The 16792-nt window shown below is 44.4% G+C and overlaps 1 protein-coding gene across 1 annotated transcript; it reads left to right on the top strand.

Moving 5' to 3' along the window:
* The first annotated feature begins 477 nt into the window (after positions 1-477).
* On the top strand, positions 478-9161 carry LOC119363351 (DNA repair protein RAD51 homolog 3). Its single transcript, XM_037628689.1, has 8 exons — positions 478-699; positions 3319-3441; positions 3811-3844; positions 3916-3986; positions 4066-4292; positions 4498-4629; positions 6306-6372; positions 8685-9161. The coding sequence occupies exons 1-8, from the start codon at positions 660-662 to the stop codon at positions 8861-8863; spliced, it is 873 nt and encodes a 290-aa protein (XP_037484586.1). The 5' UTR covers positions 478-659; the 3' UTR covers positions 8864-9161.
* The last annotated feature ends 7631 nt before the right edge of the window (positions 9162-16792 follow it).

Raw genomic sequence — 16792 nt, 5'->3', positions numbered from 1 at the left:
CGCTGAGCGACACACATAAGATACCCCACAGACACCACTCCAGAGAGGGTCTCGTCGAATCAACACACATGCGTCATCGTCATCACTCCTCCCTTAGAGGCGTCATCGCCATCCCTAAACCCTGAGCAAACGACTCCGACTTCGCCGTAGGCGATCGACAACCCAACCCACATCGAAGAGGCCATGTGGAGATGCATGAAGCCCGCGCCAGACCCAGTCACCTGCGACCAGGCAGCGCAGCTCCGACTCTCACAGAGAACCACGAGAGAGAACTAGGCACGGCTGGCGCCACAGAAGATCATCGAACAAACCACGAGTGCCCTCCTTTGATGTGGACTGTTTTTTATTGTTGTTTTCAGAGAGTGACACACACTAAAAGGTTGGCTCTGTTGCAACGCACGGACAATTAACTAGTAGTTTTAAATGGCAGTTTGATCGGGCTAAACTTTGCCAAAAGGTAAGACCAAATTTGGCCTCGGTTGGACTTGCTACCTGCAAAACTCTCCGAAAATGATAAATCTCTCTCCCTCCCGCCTCCGCTTCTGTCCCCTTTCTATTCCGGCGGCAGTGAGGCGGACAATCTAGCACACCACTACAGCAAGGGGGTCGCCAGGAACCGCACCGACGAGGAGGCCTACGCCGTGCTCCGCGAATGCGACATGGCTCCCAACGAGACGGCGCAGAAGCTGCTCCTCCAAGGTATCCCCGCCCATGTTGATTCCGTTCGATTTGATTCTGCACGCAGCTGGTAGGAGGCGTTTGTGCGCTCGGTTTTAACAGCGGGAAACGGGGGTTTCTCTTGGGCCGGCGAGGAAAGGATGCGGGATGCGCCTGATTTGATGTGTACCTGGTTGATTCGGGTTCTAGTGGTTCTAGGGCTTGTGTTGCCACTCTCTCTCTCTCTGTTTGATGTGTAGGGATTACCATGCCTGTGCGCAAGTTCCTGTGAATCACGTTGTAAGGTTTGTGTCTTCTGTTGGATTCGTCTAGTTTATTCGCTGTAGGGGTTGCTGTTGACGCTGGCAAGATTTGTGGGGAAAAGCCGGCTTTTAGTTGATATATGTAGCTGATCTTTACTGGAGGTATGGTATCCTGCTCTGAAGGATAACATTACTAGTATGTTTGTTGGTGCTTCCTGGATCTGAGATGATAACAACACTGGTCATGGTCCTGTCTTTGAATTGAGGGGTGAGCATTGTTCTCTGCATCTGTTGTTCTTTTCTATGGAACATGGGCAGTAGTTTCTGTAGATAGGTGCTGTCATCCTTTTGTGCATTTTTTATGCTATTTGCAGCTAACTTGGTGCAGCTCCTTTAAAGTAGTTTCTGGCTTGTTTTAATTTGTTACGAATCAAGTTAGGAAGTGAGAAGTTCAAGCATAGAAGGCAACGCAAGTAAAGATTTTAAAGTAAGACAAACTAAACCTAGCGCCCATTCTCATCCTCTCCCCTCCCGTGGCACCCTGTTGCTTGTGCTGCTCGTATTCACCTTCTGCTCATTGTCTCCTTGAAACTGTAGAATCTGTGCAGCCTTTTAAACCCCTAATTCCCTTCTTGGATGCACAAGGCCTTTTCCAAGTGAATTGGAGTTGCAAACAAAGGGTATGTTTGGTTGGTGCCCCAATTTACCCTACTAAATTACTGTCAGCCCATGATACTTTGGCTTTCACTTGGTTGGTTAAAAATATTTTGGTTGCCTATGGAGTATTGCCAACTCTCCTCACATTCTCTTCACAAATCTTGCCAAGTTTTCAGCCAACAAAGGACCAAGCAATCTCTAGCCAATTTTTTGGCTAGCCAGTGGTTGGCAAAATTTGGTAGGGCATGCTATGGCATGAACCAAACATACCCCAAGTTTCACTAGCAAAAAAGGCCAAGTTTATGTAATGGGATGCATAGTTTGTAAATCCCCATGTTTTCTTGTTCTGGCAGTGATCTTGTCGTGTTGGCCATTGTCATCACCTGGAGCAAATGATAATTACAATGTTGTTCCTCATGTCATGTTTGTACCAAAATGTCTGATTATTTTTTTTGCTAAAATTGTCTGAGTACTGGTGTTGCAATCGTCAAAAGTATGTATTAACTGTTCAATTACCAATTACCATTTTGACACATTCCATGGAAATTGGAATTACAGCTCATCTCCATCTTGGGCTGAATTGAATTTTTCTCTTTAATTCTCCAGATCGTTTACAGAGTTGAGTTTTGACACTCAAACGGACCCCTAATGAAAATTTCAGACTCTTGACTTTCTTTTTTATATATTAGTTATAAAGAGACACTTTGTATCTGGACGGACATGCACATAATAGTTTGTTTTCTGCCCCTTCACATACCCTGTACTTAACACCCTGAAAATTTATCTCCTCCATAATGATTTTTGCTCTCCACAATCCCAAGAGCTGCCCCCCATGCCATAGCGTCACTGTTTAGACTTTACGCCTCAAACCCCTCTGCCTCTCAAGCGTGTTGCTATGATTGCCCGTCTTGTTCTAGGGTTCTACCTCATCATGATGTCACATGCCCCTGCTGTCTCCACTCTCCACCCGTAGTCTTGGACATTGGTTGAGTTATGAGCTTCCAGTCACCCAGTGATTACTTGAACCCACAATTTTTTTAGTGTGCCTATGCACAGCCGCACACCATCTGTATCCTCTCCTGTTGTACTTGTACAGATATGAACAATGAGATCCAGGAGACTGTCGATATTCTCAAGTTCATTGAGGGTGCAAACAAGTTCAATGAGCGGAAGATCCTAGAGGCATTCTCAGAGAAACATACTCCTTGACTCCTTGTACGATGCCGTTTCTTGGCTATTGCTTGTAAAACGTGTTATAATTCTGTTCATCCTGTTTTGTTATGCTCAGCCAATTTATTTCCCCTTTTGGACTCGAGTAAGGTAATTGTGAAGCTATGATAATGAGATATTTTATGTAATCGGTATTCATGTTCTAGTTTTAGTCATTTAGATGCTCTTCTGCATATCTGAGGTCATTATCTGAACTTTGATATGTCCTGCTGCCAATGTGCCACACGATTCAATAGCTTTGCGAGCCGTTGTACCTGTTGCTCTTGATTTTTTCACGTTTTATATATCCTTGAAGAGCTAGCTATGGACAGGGGTGCATGGAAGCTTGCTATCCATGTGCCAGAGCCATGAGTTGGTTGCGAGATCTTATGGGTTTCACCTCTAGCCTACCCCAACTTGCTTGGGACTAAAGGCTTTGTTGTTGTTGTTGTTTTGTTTGTTTGTTTATATATCCTCGATATAACAATGAACTGTAATAGTACTGCATCTCACTCATTCAAATACGTCACAGGAGCCCAAAATGCATGGGATATGCTGTCTGAGGAGCAATCACAGAAACACATCACTACTGGCTCTGGTGACCTGAACGGCATACTTGGTGGAGGGATTCATTGTAAAGAAGTTACTGAGATAGGTGCGCCTTTTTAACATCTTTCTTGCTGAAGGAATGCATTGGACCTCTTGGTTAACCATATAATCGACTGGGCAAATTTTTAGTCTGTTTATCCTTTAGCTCTGTTTCTATAGCTTGTTTCTTGGTCTCCTGTCTTCTAGCAATAGTGCTGTTAACTTATTCTACTGTTGTGATAATTGTATGAAGTTAGTGAGTCTTTTTTTCTTTTGCAGGATGAAGTTAGTGAGTCTTTGTTCTATTCTTTTTATCACTTGTGCATGAACATCCCATAAGGGCTTCCATTTTTCTCTGTTTAGTTCTTTATGTAAAACAGTATGCCCGTTGATGTATCTGTGGTGAATAGACTAATCAGCTACTAGATTTATTCAGGTGGGGTTCCAGGAATTGGTAAAACTCAACTGGGGTATGTGCACCTACTATTGATTCAATGCAATTTCAGAAGAAAATTACCATACTAAGTGCCAGCTTTTGTAGGATTCAGCTAGCAATCAACGTCCAAATTCCCGTGGACTATGGTGGCCTTGGCGGCAAAGCAATTTATATTGGTATAGTGGTTTCACAGAAAGCAATTGTGTCGTGTGTCTTTTGAGAAACTATTAACAATATTTCATTTTATTTTAACAGATACAGAGGGCAGTTTCATGGTTGAACGCGTCTATCAAATTGCTGAAGGGTGTATCAGTGACATAATGGAGTATTTTCCATGCCACCATGACAAGTCGTCATCTGGCCAAGAAAATCTGCAGCCCGAGAGTTTCCTGGCAGGAATCTACTACTTCCGAATATGCAGCTACACTGAACAGATTGCGGTGATAAACTATCTGGAGAAATTCCTCGGAGAACATAAAGATGTAATATTCTTGAACAACTGAGTCTTCAGGTTTAATCACCTGAATTATGTTTAATGTTTTGTCCTTCACCTCTATTTTGCCTCAAGATGAGTTTTCTGGCAGTTGTATGTTTGCGGAAATTATTTTTCCACCCTTCCCTTCTTAGCAGTGTCTACCAGAATTGGTGAGTGTTACCAAGTAACCATTGTTTTTCTATGCTTTACAGGTGAGAATAGTTATTATTGATAGTGTTACTTTCCACTTCCGACAAGATTTTGATGATCTGGCTCTGAGGACTAGAGTGCTCAGTGGATTATCATTGAAGTTGATGAAGCTTTCAAAGTCATATAACTTGGCGGTAAGTTTCACAAACCGTCTTGACATTGATGCGGAAACTGTTATCAGGGGTGGATTAGTTTTGTAGACAGATTTGTCATGTTATTATGCAGAACCATGGTGGATTATTATTGGTTGTGATATTGTTTGAACTTTTCAACTTCTGCAAGATTTGTCATGTCATTATGCCTTCTGGCCCCCATGGTCTTCTGTTAGGCATATGTATTGGTAATTTCAAGCTAATGTTCCTGTTGTGAAATTGTATACTTGTATTCTAGGTTCTGATTTATAATACTATAGCCCATATCCGCCTTTGTTTTTCGTATTAAAATTCAGATTATGGATAAACTATGAAAAATTGTGCTAGTTGAGTTGAGAAACCATATAGCAGTTCCTATAAATTAACTGGGCTCAATTCTTATTACTGAGGTAGTACTAGTAAATGGATTTTTCTATGCACATAAATGTTACTCCCTCCGTCCCATAATGTAAGACATTTTTTGACACTAGTGTAGTGTAAAAAAATGTCTTACATTATGGGAGGGAGGGAGTAGCATTTAGAAGGAACACACATTTTGGGTATCATTGCTGGCTGGTCCTTGATCATACCCAGCTTGGCCCCGTTTTTTTCCACGATCGTGGACTGGTGGAACAAAAATATTGAGGCTTTTGACTCGTCGGGGCAGAGGCATTTTGGCAAGGTGCTCATTTATGTGTTGTGGCATGTGTGGAAGGAGAGGAGCCACAGGCTTTTCGAGAATGTCTCTTTGCAAGTGTTGGATGTTGCTTACCTTGTCAGGGAGGGCCTTGTCCAGTTGGGTTTGGCTATGGCAAACGGCATGTAATTCTTAGGGCCTTTTTGGTTTTGTAAATATCTTCTGTACACTTTTGTATTTCCCCCTATCTATATGAAATTGGCAGAGGGCCTGCCCCTTGTCAAAAAAATAAATACATTTTGGGGTGGAACTCTGCTGCTGTCCTGGGTATGACCTGCTTTAATACCACTATATAGCTGTTTCTTGCATGCTTTGACAACAGCCCATCTAGTTCTCATTACTTGCCTTCGTTATCTGATCTGTTTGTACTACGTTGTTTTATCCAGTTCCATTCTTTTATTCATTACAGTAATAACAAGTGAAAATTCCATATATACTACTGAGAATTTGGTCAGTTCTCGATATGCCACTCAAAAAAATCCTGGCTCCAAATGTACCACTCAAAATTTGAGCCAGTTCCAAATATGCCACAATCGCTAGTTGACTGTGAAGTGTCTGCTGAGAACACGATGTTGCCCTTTGTGCCAACTTCCTCATATGCCACTGATAGATGTAGTAGTAGATGTGTATGTAGGCATGTTTTTGTATGTGGCAGAAAATATTTGTCACCTTTTGGTAGTAGAGAGTTCGGGAGAGAAGCAGGCACATGAAAAGAAACATTTAGTAAAGGTATCTTCGTCGATGTGGCAAAAATCTGATCGCCAACACCCAGTCTATTGACAGTAGTTCCATATTTGGAACTGCCGCAAAATTTGGGTGTTCTAATTTGAATTGGGATCTTTTTAGTGACATATGCGGAACTGACCAGATTTTCAGTGGTATATATGGAATTTTCTCTAGAAACAACTCAATGATGACTTGTAAGGTAAGAACTACCCTACTCAATGAGGCTAACAGACTTATGTCATATTTCTTTGAGCAGGTTGTCTTGTTGAACCAAGTAACTACTAAATTTACAGAAGGATCATTTCAGTTAACTCTTGCTCTAGGTTAGTTCCTATCTATGCAACTATGACCCCTAATTTTCCTTCCAATCATTTACAGATGCCCATGATTTTGATTGTTTTCTAAAGAGAACTTCTGAAATCAACAACACTATTTCCTATGTGATGTTTTTTTTGTCAACATTACATTTGTTTGTTATACATTCAAACTAATGCAAGAGTTTGCTACCTCCGGTCAAAGAAATTAACATCACAATATAATTAGCTGACAAAATTGTGTTTTGAAGACAATTTCAATGTCCAAAACTTTAACATTTTGTGACTAAGGGTAGTATTATTAATTTACATGACATTCTTTTCCTTAAACGAAATGATCCAAATATTGTAACAAACAATTGTATATGAGGTGTGCAATTATTGCTTATAAAGGAAAACTTCATTAGCGTGATTGGTTCTGCTTCTTATTTGGGTCTCTTTAAACAAGAACGACAAGTAGCTTGTAGCTTCTGGCCATTTCTTCAAAATACATTTGTAGTGACATTTCCTAGAGCGATTGATTCTGCTGCTTATTTGGGTTTCTCTTTAAAGAAGAACTGCAAGTAGCTTGTAGCTTCTGGCCATTTCTCCAAAAAAATACACTATAATTCAATTCGCGTCCAGCACCTACGGTTTCTCTCGCCCCCGTCGCTCCCGCGAGCGGCGGCTGGCGAGCCCCCCTTCTCCCCGCCTCCAGGTCCTCCTCCCCCTCATCCCCTCGCCGCCGCCAAAAGGCGCCGCCGGGCGAAGCCTGGCCCGTGTCGGCGGCAGCAGGGACTCCTTCCCTCCTAGCACGGAGGTGGCGAAGCGGGTCGCCTCGGCAGGCAGGGGCGCAGCGGCGGGTCTGCGCGGGCTGGCGCTAGTGGCGTGGTCTCATCGGAGCCGCGGTGGTTGCTCGGCGTCTGCAGCGGACGCGCGGTGGTGGCTGCTCGCGCGCGGGCCCGATCTGGGCCTGGGCGGGCCTGCAGCTGATGCGCGGTTCTGGCGGCTGCCTCGGAGCTCGCTCGGCGAGCAGAGGCGTGGTGCTGGCAGTGGTGCTCGGCGGTGGGAGCTGTGTGGCAGGGGACAGCGGGCCTCGCCGGATCCGGACCGTTGGGCGCAGGTGGTGGCCGCGGATCTGGCTCTGGCCGGTCCGGCGGCGCGGCCCGTAGGGGCCACCGGTGTGCAGGCGTTTGGGCAAAGGTGGAGGAGGGACCAGCGGCCGACGTGGCGGCTCTTGGGCTCCGGGGCTTCGGCCAGGAGGTGGTGCGAGTCTGGTCGCGGTGGATCGTGGGATCCCGTGGCCAGAGTGAGGTCGGCCTCGGCAGGGGTGGTGGTTAGTGGGCGGCGGTCGGTGGTGGCAGGTGGGCGGCACATCTCCGGGAGAAATCCTTGCTCCGGTCTTCACCGGAGCCGACGATGGCGGCGCCCGCAGGTGCCGCGATCTTTCTTGGAAGCGGCGTCATGGAGGTGCTCCTTCTCTCCATGGCTTGGGCTCCGGAGGGAAACCTCAGATCCACTGGATCGGGCGATGGAGGCGTCTTCGCGTCTTTCTCCTCCTTGGGGGCATCGTCTCGGAGCCGGCAACGACTGAGAGATTGGAGGATAATGACATCTTCGCTGTCGATGGTGGCATCTTCGCCGCGTGGTTTGCTGAGGCGAGGCGCTGGTTTCTGTTTGGCAACGATGATGGCGTTGAGAAGAGCTTGGGTCGCGTAGTCGGTTCTTCCCGGCGTGTCCTGCATATTTCCCTTGTGTCGCTCGTCGTCAATGTCGGAGCTGTCGGTTGCTTGCGCGTGTGGCCATCCGTTGGCATGTGCCGTCGTGGCTTCTGTTCATGTCGGTGGCCAGGTTGGCCGGTGGTGCCCATGTCATGTGGGTTGTGTTGTATGGGTTTTAGCCCGGTTTTCTGTCAATTAACCGGGCAACTCTCTTCTTCTTAATCAATGAAAATGGCAAGTCTTTTGCCTCGTTTAAAAATAATAATAAAAAATACACTATATTTTCTGTGTTGATGAGTTGCTAAAAAATGTTACGTTCTAATGGTCGATGGCTTCCTGTTTATGATAGTGACTGCAAGTCGACAGCATCTCCGAAGGGGTTGGATGTTAGCTCGCAAAATTTCTTCTCCAAGTAGAATTGCTGACAGTAAGGCAATGATAATATTAATATATGAGTGTTTGGACATCTCTATGGTTCTGCAAAAGCTTAATGTTCCATCTCTGAATATTCCATGAATTGGGTAGTAAGAGTAGCGGAACTTCTAATTTATGTACAAATCTGTTGCTGGTTCTGAGGCTGATCGACTCAGGAAATGAACACGATGCAATGCTGTTATGCAGGTGACAGCTGGTCCCACTCGTGCACAAATCGACTGATTCTGTACTGGAAAGGGAACGAGCGGTGTGCATACCTGGACAAGTCCCCTTCACTTCCTGTAGCTTCAACACCGTATGCAGTGACAAGCAAAGGGGTGAGAGACGCTGGCAGTTCAAGCTGCAAGCGAGTTAGGGTAATGTAGCAACGTTGAAATGCATGGTCTCGCATCCAAAGAATTGCGCCGTTCGCTTAGGAAAAGTGAAGTAGCTACTGGAAAAGTGAAGTAGTAGTAGTAGTAGTAGCTACTGGAAAAGTGAAGTTCAACTCATTTGGTTGACCCAGTGATTCAAAGATGCACCCAGTGCCCCAACATGTAAAATGTCATATGACAGCATATCTGCAATCTGCCGTGAACATGATCGGAAATGGGTAGTAGTAGCACGCAGTGCCTCAACTATTGAGACTAGAAGCGTTGCGCGCGCTTCACTGTGCCGGTTGTAGCCCTGGCGATCCTATTATGCTATTTCACTAAAACTTCTCATTTGCTGAACCATACATGGTGCGAACTGCAACATAAAACATAGTTTTTTTTAGGGTAAACATAAAACATAGTTGAACAGAAGAAAACAGGGTGTGGGCATAAAGTGGGCATAAAGCACAAGCTGTTCCAAAAGAAAACAGTAGTATTCCAATTGTAATGCAGAACTTGACATTAATTTTGTAGAGAAAAAAATACTACTGTAGCATAGTGTCTTGCATTACAATTGGAATACTACTACTAATAATAGACGGCTTGCATTACATTTGGAATGTGAGTTGCAACCAACACTACTACATGAAGATGCATCATTTCTACATGTTCTAATTAGAGGACCTACCGCCATTATTCTCATATAATCATTTTTTCATAATGATTTACAATATAATGTACGCAGTACACGACCACCACAAATATACATGCGTATATAACTTTTTGTTACATTTTATTACTCGAGAAATAACAAACTTCTTAGCTGCAAGACGAAAGAGACCTTTTTTCCGAGGGGGATAAATCCTCAGCATTTGCATCTATTGATGGAAACATCCATATATTAATAATTATTGATAATGCCGAACAAATCGGCTTACAAAAGGTAAAAAGAAAGAACTCGAGGCCATCCAAATCCCATGCCTATGTACACGACTTCCTTGTACATGTGGATGTGTAGGTTGATGAATTCTTGCAGGGCGAGGCGCCCGGCGGTGAGCGCGATCTCGAGGTGGACATTCTTCGTTGCGTCGGCAGGCAGTTGCGGGGCCTCCAGTGCTTGAAAGATTTTCTCACCGTGGAGGCTGATTAGGGTGGCAGGCAATGAGGAGCCTGGGCGTGCAGGCGGGAGGAGTACGACGATGTCGTCCACGAGCTTCTTCACGACGGTGAACTTGTTGATGGTGGCAACGATCATCACTAAAAAAAAAACCACTTTCGTGATGATACGTGTTTGTCACAGTAGGTCACATTTTCTGTCATGCATGTACATCCATGACGATTTTATGACAGAATCAAAATAGTCATACCTATGCTGTCGTAGAAGTGTTCCATGACATTACCAAAATTATTACCACAGAAGTGTCCACTTCCATAACGATAAATCGCGCATCATAGAAATGCTTTTGTCAAGGGTAACCGACACGTGGCATCCATCGTAACGGGCCGCCGTTAAGCTATCGGATTCCTGTTTGGATCTGATAACCCGTTAACAGCCCGGACCAATGGGGATTTTCCGCGTGTAAAATTATCATTCACCGGCAGATCCATGTGTCGGCCCAGCGTTTGGGTAGTTGTCATCCAGCGAATGGACGTGACACACCTACGATACGTCGACACGTGTCTCGGCCTAACAGTGGCCCATTCAGGTTAGAAGGCCGGGCCTGTCAAAATAAGCGGGCCGACCCATTCACAAGCACGACCCATACGAGTTACACAAAATCGGTCCATCAAAGGCCCATTCTATATTTGACAATTTCCAGCCCATTGTCAGTTCCAGCCCGTTAACGGCACGCTACGTCTTTGGGCCCAATTACGGCGCGAGCTTCTTTTGGCCTGTTAGCAACCCATCGTCAGTTCCAGCCCGTTAACGGCCCGAAACGTCTTTCGGCCTTTTCTCGGCCCATTCTGTAGTTGGGCCAACTTCTAGCCCGTTGTGACTTTAGGCCCGTCCTCGGCCCATTCGGTAAATGGGCCAATTCCTAGCCCATTTTGTCTTTGGGCCTGTTAACGGCCCGCACAACAGTTGGGCCTTTGACTATGCAACCTAATTTTGGGTCCATTAGCGCCTCACGTTCCGCACGACAAAATTTCAGCTCGACGGGACTTTCGGCATGTTAAAAGCCTAGTTTGCAAATTGGGCCGCCTCTGGCCCAAAACACTTTCGGCCTCTTACTAGCCCGTAAAGTAAAAGGGCTGAGACAAAATTGACATTTATTTCGGCCTACTAGAGGCCCGCGGGCCATTTCCATTTATACGGGCCTATCGAGCTTTCAACCTGTTAACGACCTGCTAAGAAACGTTGTTACGGTGGGCCACATCATTTGGGGTCCACTAAATGTTATTTTGACCAACCCAATTAAGGTCCGCTTTGATTACACATGTTTGTTCGTTCGGATGGCGTCCAGGAAATGTTTGGGCATGTTGGCCCCTGTTTCAATGATATATCATATTCAAAGAATCATCCTACTCTATACTATCGCCTCTAAAAAACATACACTATACAATAAAGAGACTAAGGCATAGAAACATAGTATAATCCTACACAATACAATGAAGAAATTACAGCCGATTATACCCACTGGGCATTATAGTTCGACACCAGTGATAATAAAGCATACACAAACAACAAGTTATATACACTGGGCAAATAAAGCTCATACATCATGGACATGCATCAACAAAACTTACCATTTGAACTACAATCTCTTCAGAAAATAGGATTGGCCGGGTTCAGATAGCACAATTTTCAGTCTGCAAAATCTCCAATTCCTTCGTGGTTACCTCAGTGTCTTGTTTCATTTTTTGACTCCTACATGTAATACCTGCAAGTCCAGTCTCAACTTGTTGATTGCACGTTGAGAATCATTTACACGTTGTCTTGCCACCTCTAGTTGATGCTCGAGAACATCAGCACATTCCAATTCCAATCCATAATCATTTGGTAATGGCTATGCCGCACTGCTCGCAGATCTTTGTGTTGATGTCACTTCATCCTGAAATGTTTCTGTAAGTACACATGACTAGGGCAAAAATATAGTTACAACGGTGAAGCGAGCAAGACAAACTATTTTGTACATGGCAAAACAGGACTAACAATAATGTTACACGTCATGAAGCATAAGCAGGTGATATTTTAAAAATTATAAAAATGGTAGTCTATGCAGCCCGCATACAGACATCTCTCTTCGCTCACGAGAGGAGCATGATGTTGGGGCCAAATCCAAAACACAGACATGTTACAAATTTAGACAACACATTGCGTATAAGTAAGCAAGCAGTTGGCCATTCTGTAGCTCAATTAAAGTCTTAGGGAGCATAATGAACAACAGACGGATTCATACAAACCTACTACAGCAAGCAAAACTATGCAATCATTAGCCTAGTATAAACTAGATTGTGAGCCTCATGCCGTAATAGTTAGTTAATAGACTTCAAAGCTTCAGGCACACTTCGCCGGAGTAATTAAATGGTAAGTCTTTTAATTATGTCAACTAATAGTTATACAAGTATCCAACATTAGGCATCATTGTTTGGGCATCTCATTAACTGAGGACAAATAAAGCAATTGAAAAGAGCAATTTAACTATGCCTGAAACAAACAAGCAATTGAACTGTTGAGTTGGCAGCATGCATACACACGCCTCAATAACATCCATGGGCTAGCTACATTTACTATATAAAGGAACAAGTAATGTAATATTGTTTGCCCCCTTATGAAGTAGTATGTAATCAATATCCTAGTAATGATAGGGAGGCTAATGATGTGAATATGCGTTTGGTTATGACATTTATGACATCGACAACTCTACCATGGCTGGAAGCAGTTTCACACTGTTCACTACTATAATATGTTTTAGATATTTAAAAGTAGACTACATCTGCAATGAGTGAACAGACATATTAAAATGTGTTTACATACATCTGATTTACAAAAAATTTAGAACATCATATAGTAGTGAGTGGAGGGTTTTTTAATCAATGGCCCAATGACTGGTTACAGGTGAAGAACCCTACACAAGCACAATCTCAGACAAATAGGATGTCCTGGTAATTGTAATACAATGTGACTTACCTTAACTGGTTGAACATGCTCAGCGCTGCTCCTCCTTCTCTTGCAAGGCTCCTTCCTAATATCTTGTACTTGGAAATCCTCAATCTTATCTTCATTGCACCCCCTCTGCAAGGTGACACAAATTAGTTACTGGTTTCCTTGGAAGATAAATATGCATACTTTCTAGTTTGTGAACAACACAAAAGGATGACATTATAACAAAACAACACCACATAATGAAACATGCCACATCTCTTGCACACAATGAAATGAGCATTTACTATGTGTGCACTATGTAAAAACTAGGCATACCTTCGAACTGGATCTCTAGGTACTCTTGGAGATCCTACTTTAGTGTATAGTCAAACCTTTATGTCACCTATGAGTTATACAAGCCCCCACTACAACAGCCCTTAGTGTTTAAATCGTTGACAAGCTCTGTTAGGTCAAGAACAACAAGTAATCAAAGCAAACAGTCCTAGTATGGCTGGCTGATACAAACAAGCAATTGAACAGATGTGTGAGCAAATCTTACATATCAAGAAAAGAACCATAGAAGGAGGCTTAAAGACCATCACTTGACTGACCAGATTTAAGGGGAATTTAAACATCATGTGCAACGTATGAACTAACATAAACATTGCATATTTCAGATTCTATAACGAAATGCACATGTATTAGGTTATGTCATGTATGATGAAGCCTAAATGTACACTATAGCAGGCATGAGTGATTCATTATTGCACACAATTGAATTGCAGGTTAAGGGCCAGCTCTATTCCGCCTTTTCAGAGCTTATAAATAAACCATAAAAGATGTAAAGAAGTCATTTTTGAGTTATGGGCTTGGGCTTAATTTATTTCGCTTTGGGTTCCTCTAGCAAGCCGTCGATCCCCTGGCTGCAGCGCTAGGGTTCCTCCAGCAAGACGTCGCCACTGGTCCCATCTGGCCTGGTCCTCGACGATGCTCTATCCAGCTAGGCTACATGGCCGACGGGTAGGGCCAAATCTCCCCGGCTCCTCCTCCCTCTGGCGCCGCCCTCATTCTCATGGTCTCCAGCAGCTGCTCCGTTGTGGTCCGTCCAATGCACTACTTCGGCGGGCGCCGCACAACTACAACCGATGACACACTGCGGCAGAAGGCACCTCGTTCCCCCTCCCCTCCTCCCAGGCAGTGGCCTTGAGCTGCTGTTGAAGGATGAGCTCATCCAACAAGGTGAGGATCTCCTTTGATTTTTTGCCAACTTTTCATTCTAATCCGCTATACGATGAATTGCTATGAGCTGCTTCTATTGCTGCTATATGATGCATTGCTATGAGCTACTCCTACTCCTGCTATATGATGAATTGCTATGAGCTGCTGCTGCTATATGATGAGTTGCTATAAGATGCTCCTGGTGCTGCTATATGATGAATTGCTATGAGCTGCTCCTGCTGCTGCTATATGATGAATTGCTATGAGTTGCTCCTGCTGCTGCTATATGATGAATTGCACACTGCTGCTGCTGCTGTATGATGAGTTGCTATGAGTTGTTGCTGCTGCTATATGATAATAACCACCCACTTGGACCTTTGAATTTCGATGAATAATTGTTCTTCATTTAAATTTAGGTCATGCGTTCTTCATTTAAATTAGGTAATGGGATCTCTATGAAAGACATTGACCAAAGTAGATTGTGCCAAGTAGATGCTATCTTTGTATTTGCATTTTGAACAAATATTGATGGTCTGTTTTCCTATCATATTAGTTACTGCACTGGGTTCAATTTGTGATGTTTGCAAGTCAAATTAATTTTCATATGGGCAGCAAAATGACAAAATATAATGCAATCTAGACTTTTCACTGATCATACCACAACTAAGCTAAAAAGGCAGGCAATGAAAATAAATGGTTGGCTTATTACCTGGAGCTTATATTCAAAGGTGCTTATTTTCTTAGGATAACTCGAAATAACTGTCCCTAAGAAACTTGGCCAATAGAACTGACATACAAATAACATGTCACGATGATTGTAAGGGAGGCCCAGTTCTTTTGCCAGATTCTCCTAGAATCTGACCCCTACCCAGATTCTCCCAGAATCTTTGGGCCCCATTTGTTTTACAATCCTATCTAGTTAGGGTCTAGTTAGGTAGGATTGTAAAACAAAAGGGGGTCAAAGATTCTAGGAGAAGCTAGAGAGGGGCAGATTCTGGAAGAATCCTGCAAAAGAACTGGGCCGAAGTGACCTACCATAGCATACTGTATAGGCTCACCGCTGCCTCTCCTTTTTTGCGATGTTCCATGAAATTGCTACATACATCTTGTACTTTTTCATTGCGTAACCCTATCTGCAAGTTGACACGGCTAATTTCAGACATCTCTACATGATAATATATTGCATATCCCTTGCGCATATTTAAACCCCCAATTAACAATTGTGTACGTAGTATAAACTAGCCATGACTCTGTGTGCTACACTAGCAGGCACTCCAAGAGAGCCTAATGTAGTGCACTAGAATTCCTACGTGCCACCTACAATTTTGTGTAATGTACTACCTCTGTAATATATGTCTTTGTAGAGATTCTAGTATGGACCACATACAGATGTATATAGATGCATTTTCAAGTGTAGATTCACTCATTTTGCTCTGTATGTAGCCTATAGTGGAATCTCTAGAAAGACTTATATTTAGGAATGGAGGGAGTATCATGTATGACATCTACATATCTAATTTAGTAGCCAGTAGTAGAAATCATTGTCTGCACAAAGATATTACTGGTCGAAAATCCTAGCAAAGCACGCTGGCAGGCACACAACAATACAAGAGAGAGAGACGCACTTACAAGATCATAGCAATGCCCCAGTCCATGATCTTGATTGGCCAAGCTGTTAGATCCAGAAGAAACATCATCCTTGTAGTTTTTGCCAGCTGCATAACATGTAACAACGACCTATTAGTATATTTGAAGTACATCGGGCAGGTGATGCTGGACGGGTTTAAAGGTGACAAGTACCTAGGCCGTGGCGGGTGCTTGGCATCTTGCTAGGCAGTGGGAATCAGGTTACAAATGTCAAGGGTGATGACGCTGCGCTGGCTGTGGGGGTCCGGTAAGGAGATCTAGAACCGTCGAGTTGGGTGTTTGTGGATCGGCTCTAGTACGGTGGACTATGGTGTGGGCGAAGCGGATCTGAGGCCGTGGGCGAGGGCGTCGATGAAGATGCTACGGTGGTTGGGTTCAGGATGGTGTCGATGATGCGGATCTATGGCCGTGGACGGGGCATCAGAAGTTGCTCTGGTAGGTTGGACGAGGGTGCGATGAAGCGGATCTAGGGCCGGGGACTTGTGCGTTGGCAAAGCGGCCCCGGTAGGGTTGAGAATGGTATAGGCGAAGCTAGTCCGGTAGGGTTGACGATGGTGTCGGCGAAGCAGCTCCAGTAGGGTTGAGGAAGGTGTCGGCAAAGAGGATCAGAGGCTGTCGACGGGGGCGTCGGTGGGGCAGCTCCGGGGGGTGTGGACGAAGCGTCTCCGGTGGGGAGTACGAAGGAGCTATTGCAGATGCACTGCAGTTGACGAGAGTACCGGCGAAGCAGAGCCGGCGCCGTGGACAAGCGCGACACTGAATGGGCTGTGGTAAAGTGGTGGATGAGCAGTCTACTTGTTTCTAGGGAAGGTGGGAGGGGTAGATGCGGTCGCAAAAGCAGATCCGACGAGGTGGATGCCTCTGGTAGTGAATGGGCTCTGTTACGCTGGTGGATGAGAAGTCTAGGGTTTCGAGAGGGGAGGGGTAGAAAGGCTGATGAAGTACAGACGGCGTGATGTAAGATTCTCTGGTGCTATGGAGTTAGTCGT

The sequence above is a fragment of the Triticum dicoccoides genome, chromosome 2B (assembly GCF_002162155.2).
Source record: "Triticum dicoccoides isolate Atlit2015 ecotype Zavitan chromosome 2B, WEW_v2.0, whole genome shotgun sequence".
In the NCBI taxonomy this organism is placed as follows: domain Eukaryota; kingdom Viridiplantae; phylum Streptophyta; class Magnoliopsida; order Poales; family Poaceae; genus Triticum; species Triticum dicoccoides.
Note: the sequence above shows the minus strand (reverse complement) of the source record. Positions and strands in the feature narration are given on the sequence as shown.

What these genes read in the sequence shown, in the direction of transcription:
- LOC119363351 (XM_037628689.1), top strand. Translation starts at nt 660, where the DNA reads ATGGCTCCCAACGAGACGGCGCAGAAGCTGCTCCTCCAAG. An exon ending in TAAAGAAGTTACTGAGATAG is followed by an intron (nt 3,442 to 3,810) that starts GTGCGCCTTTTT and finishes AGATTTATTCAG; the next exon opens with GTGGGGTTCCAGGAATTGGT. An exon ending in TCAGTTAACTCTTGCTCTAG is followed by an intron (nt 6,373 to 8,684) that starts GTTAGTTCCTAT and finishes GCTGTTATGCAG; the next exon opens with GTGACAGCTGGTCCCACTCG.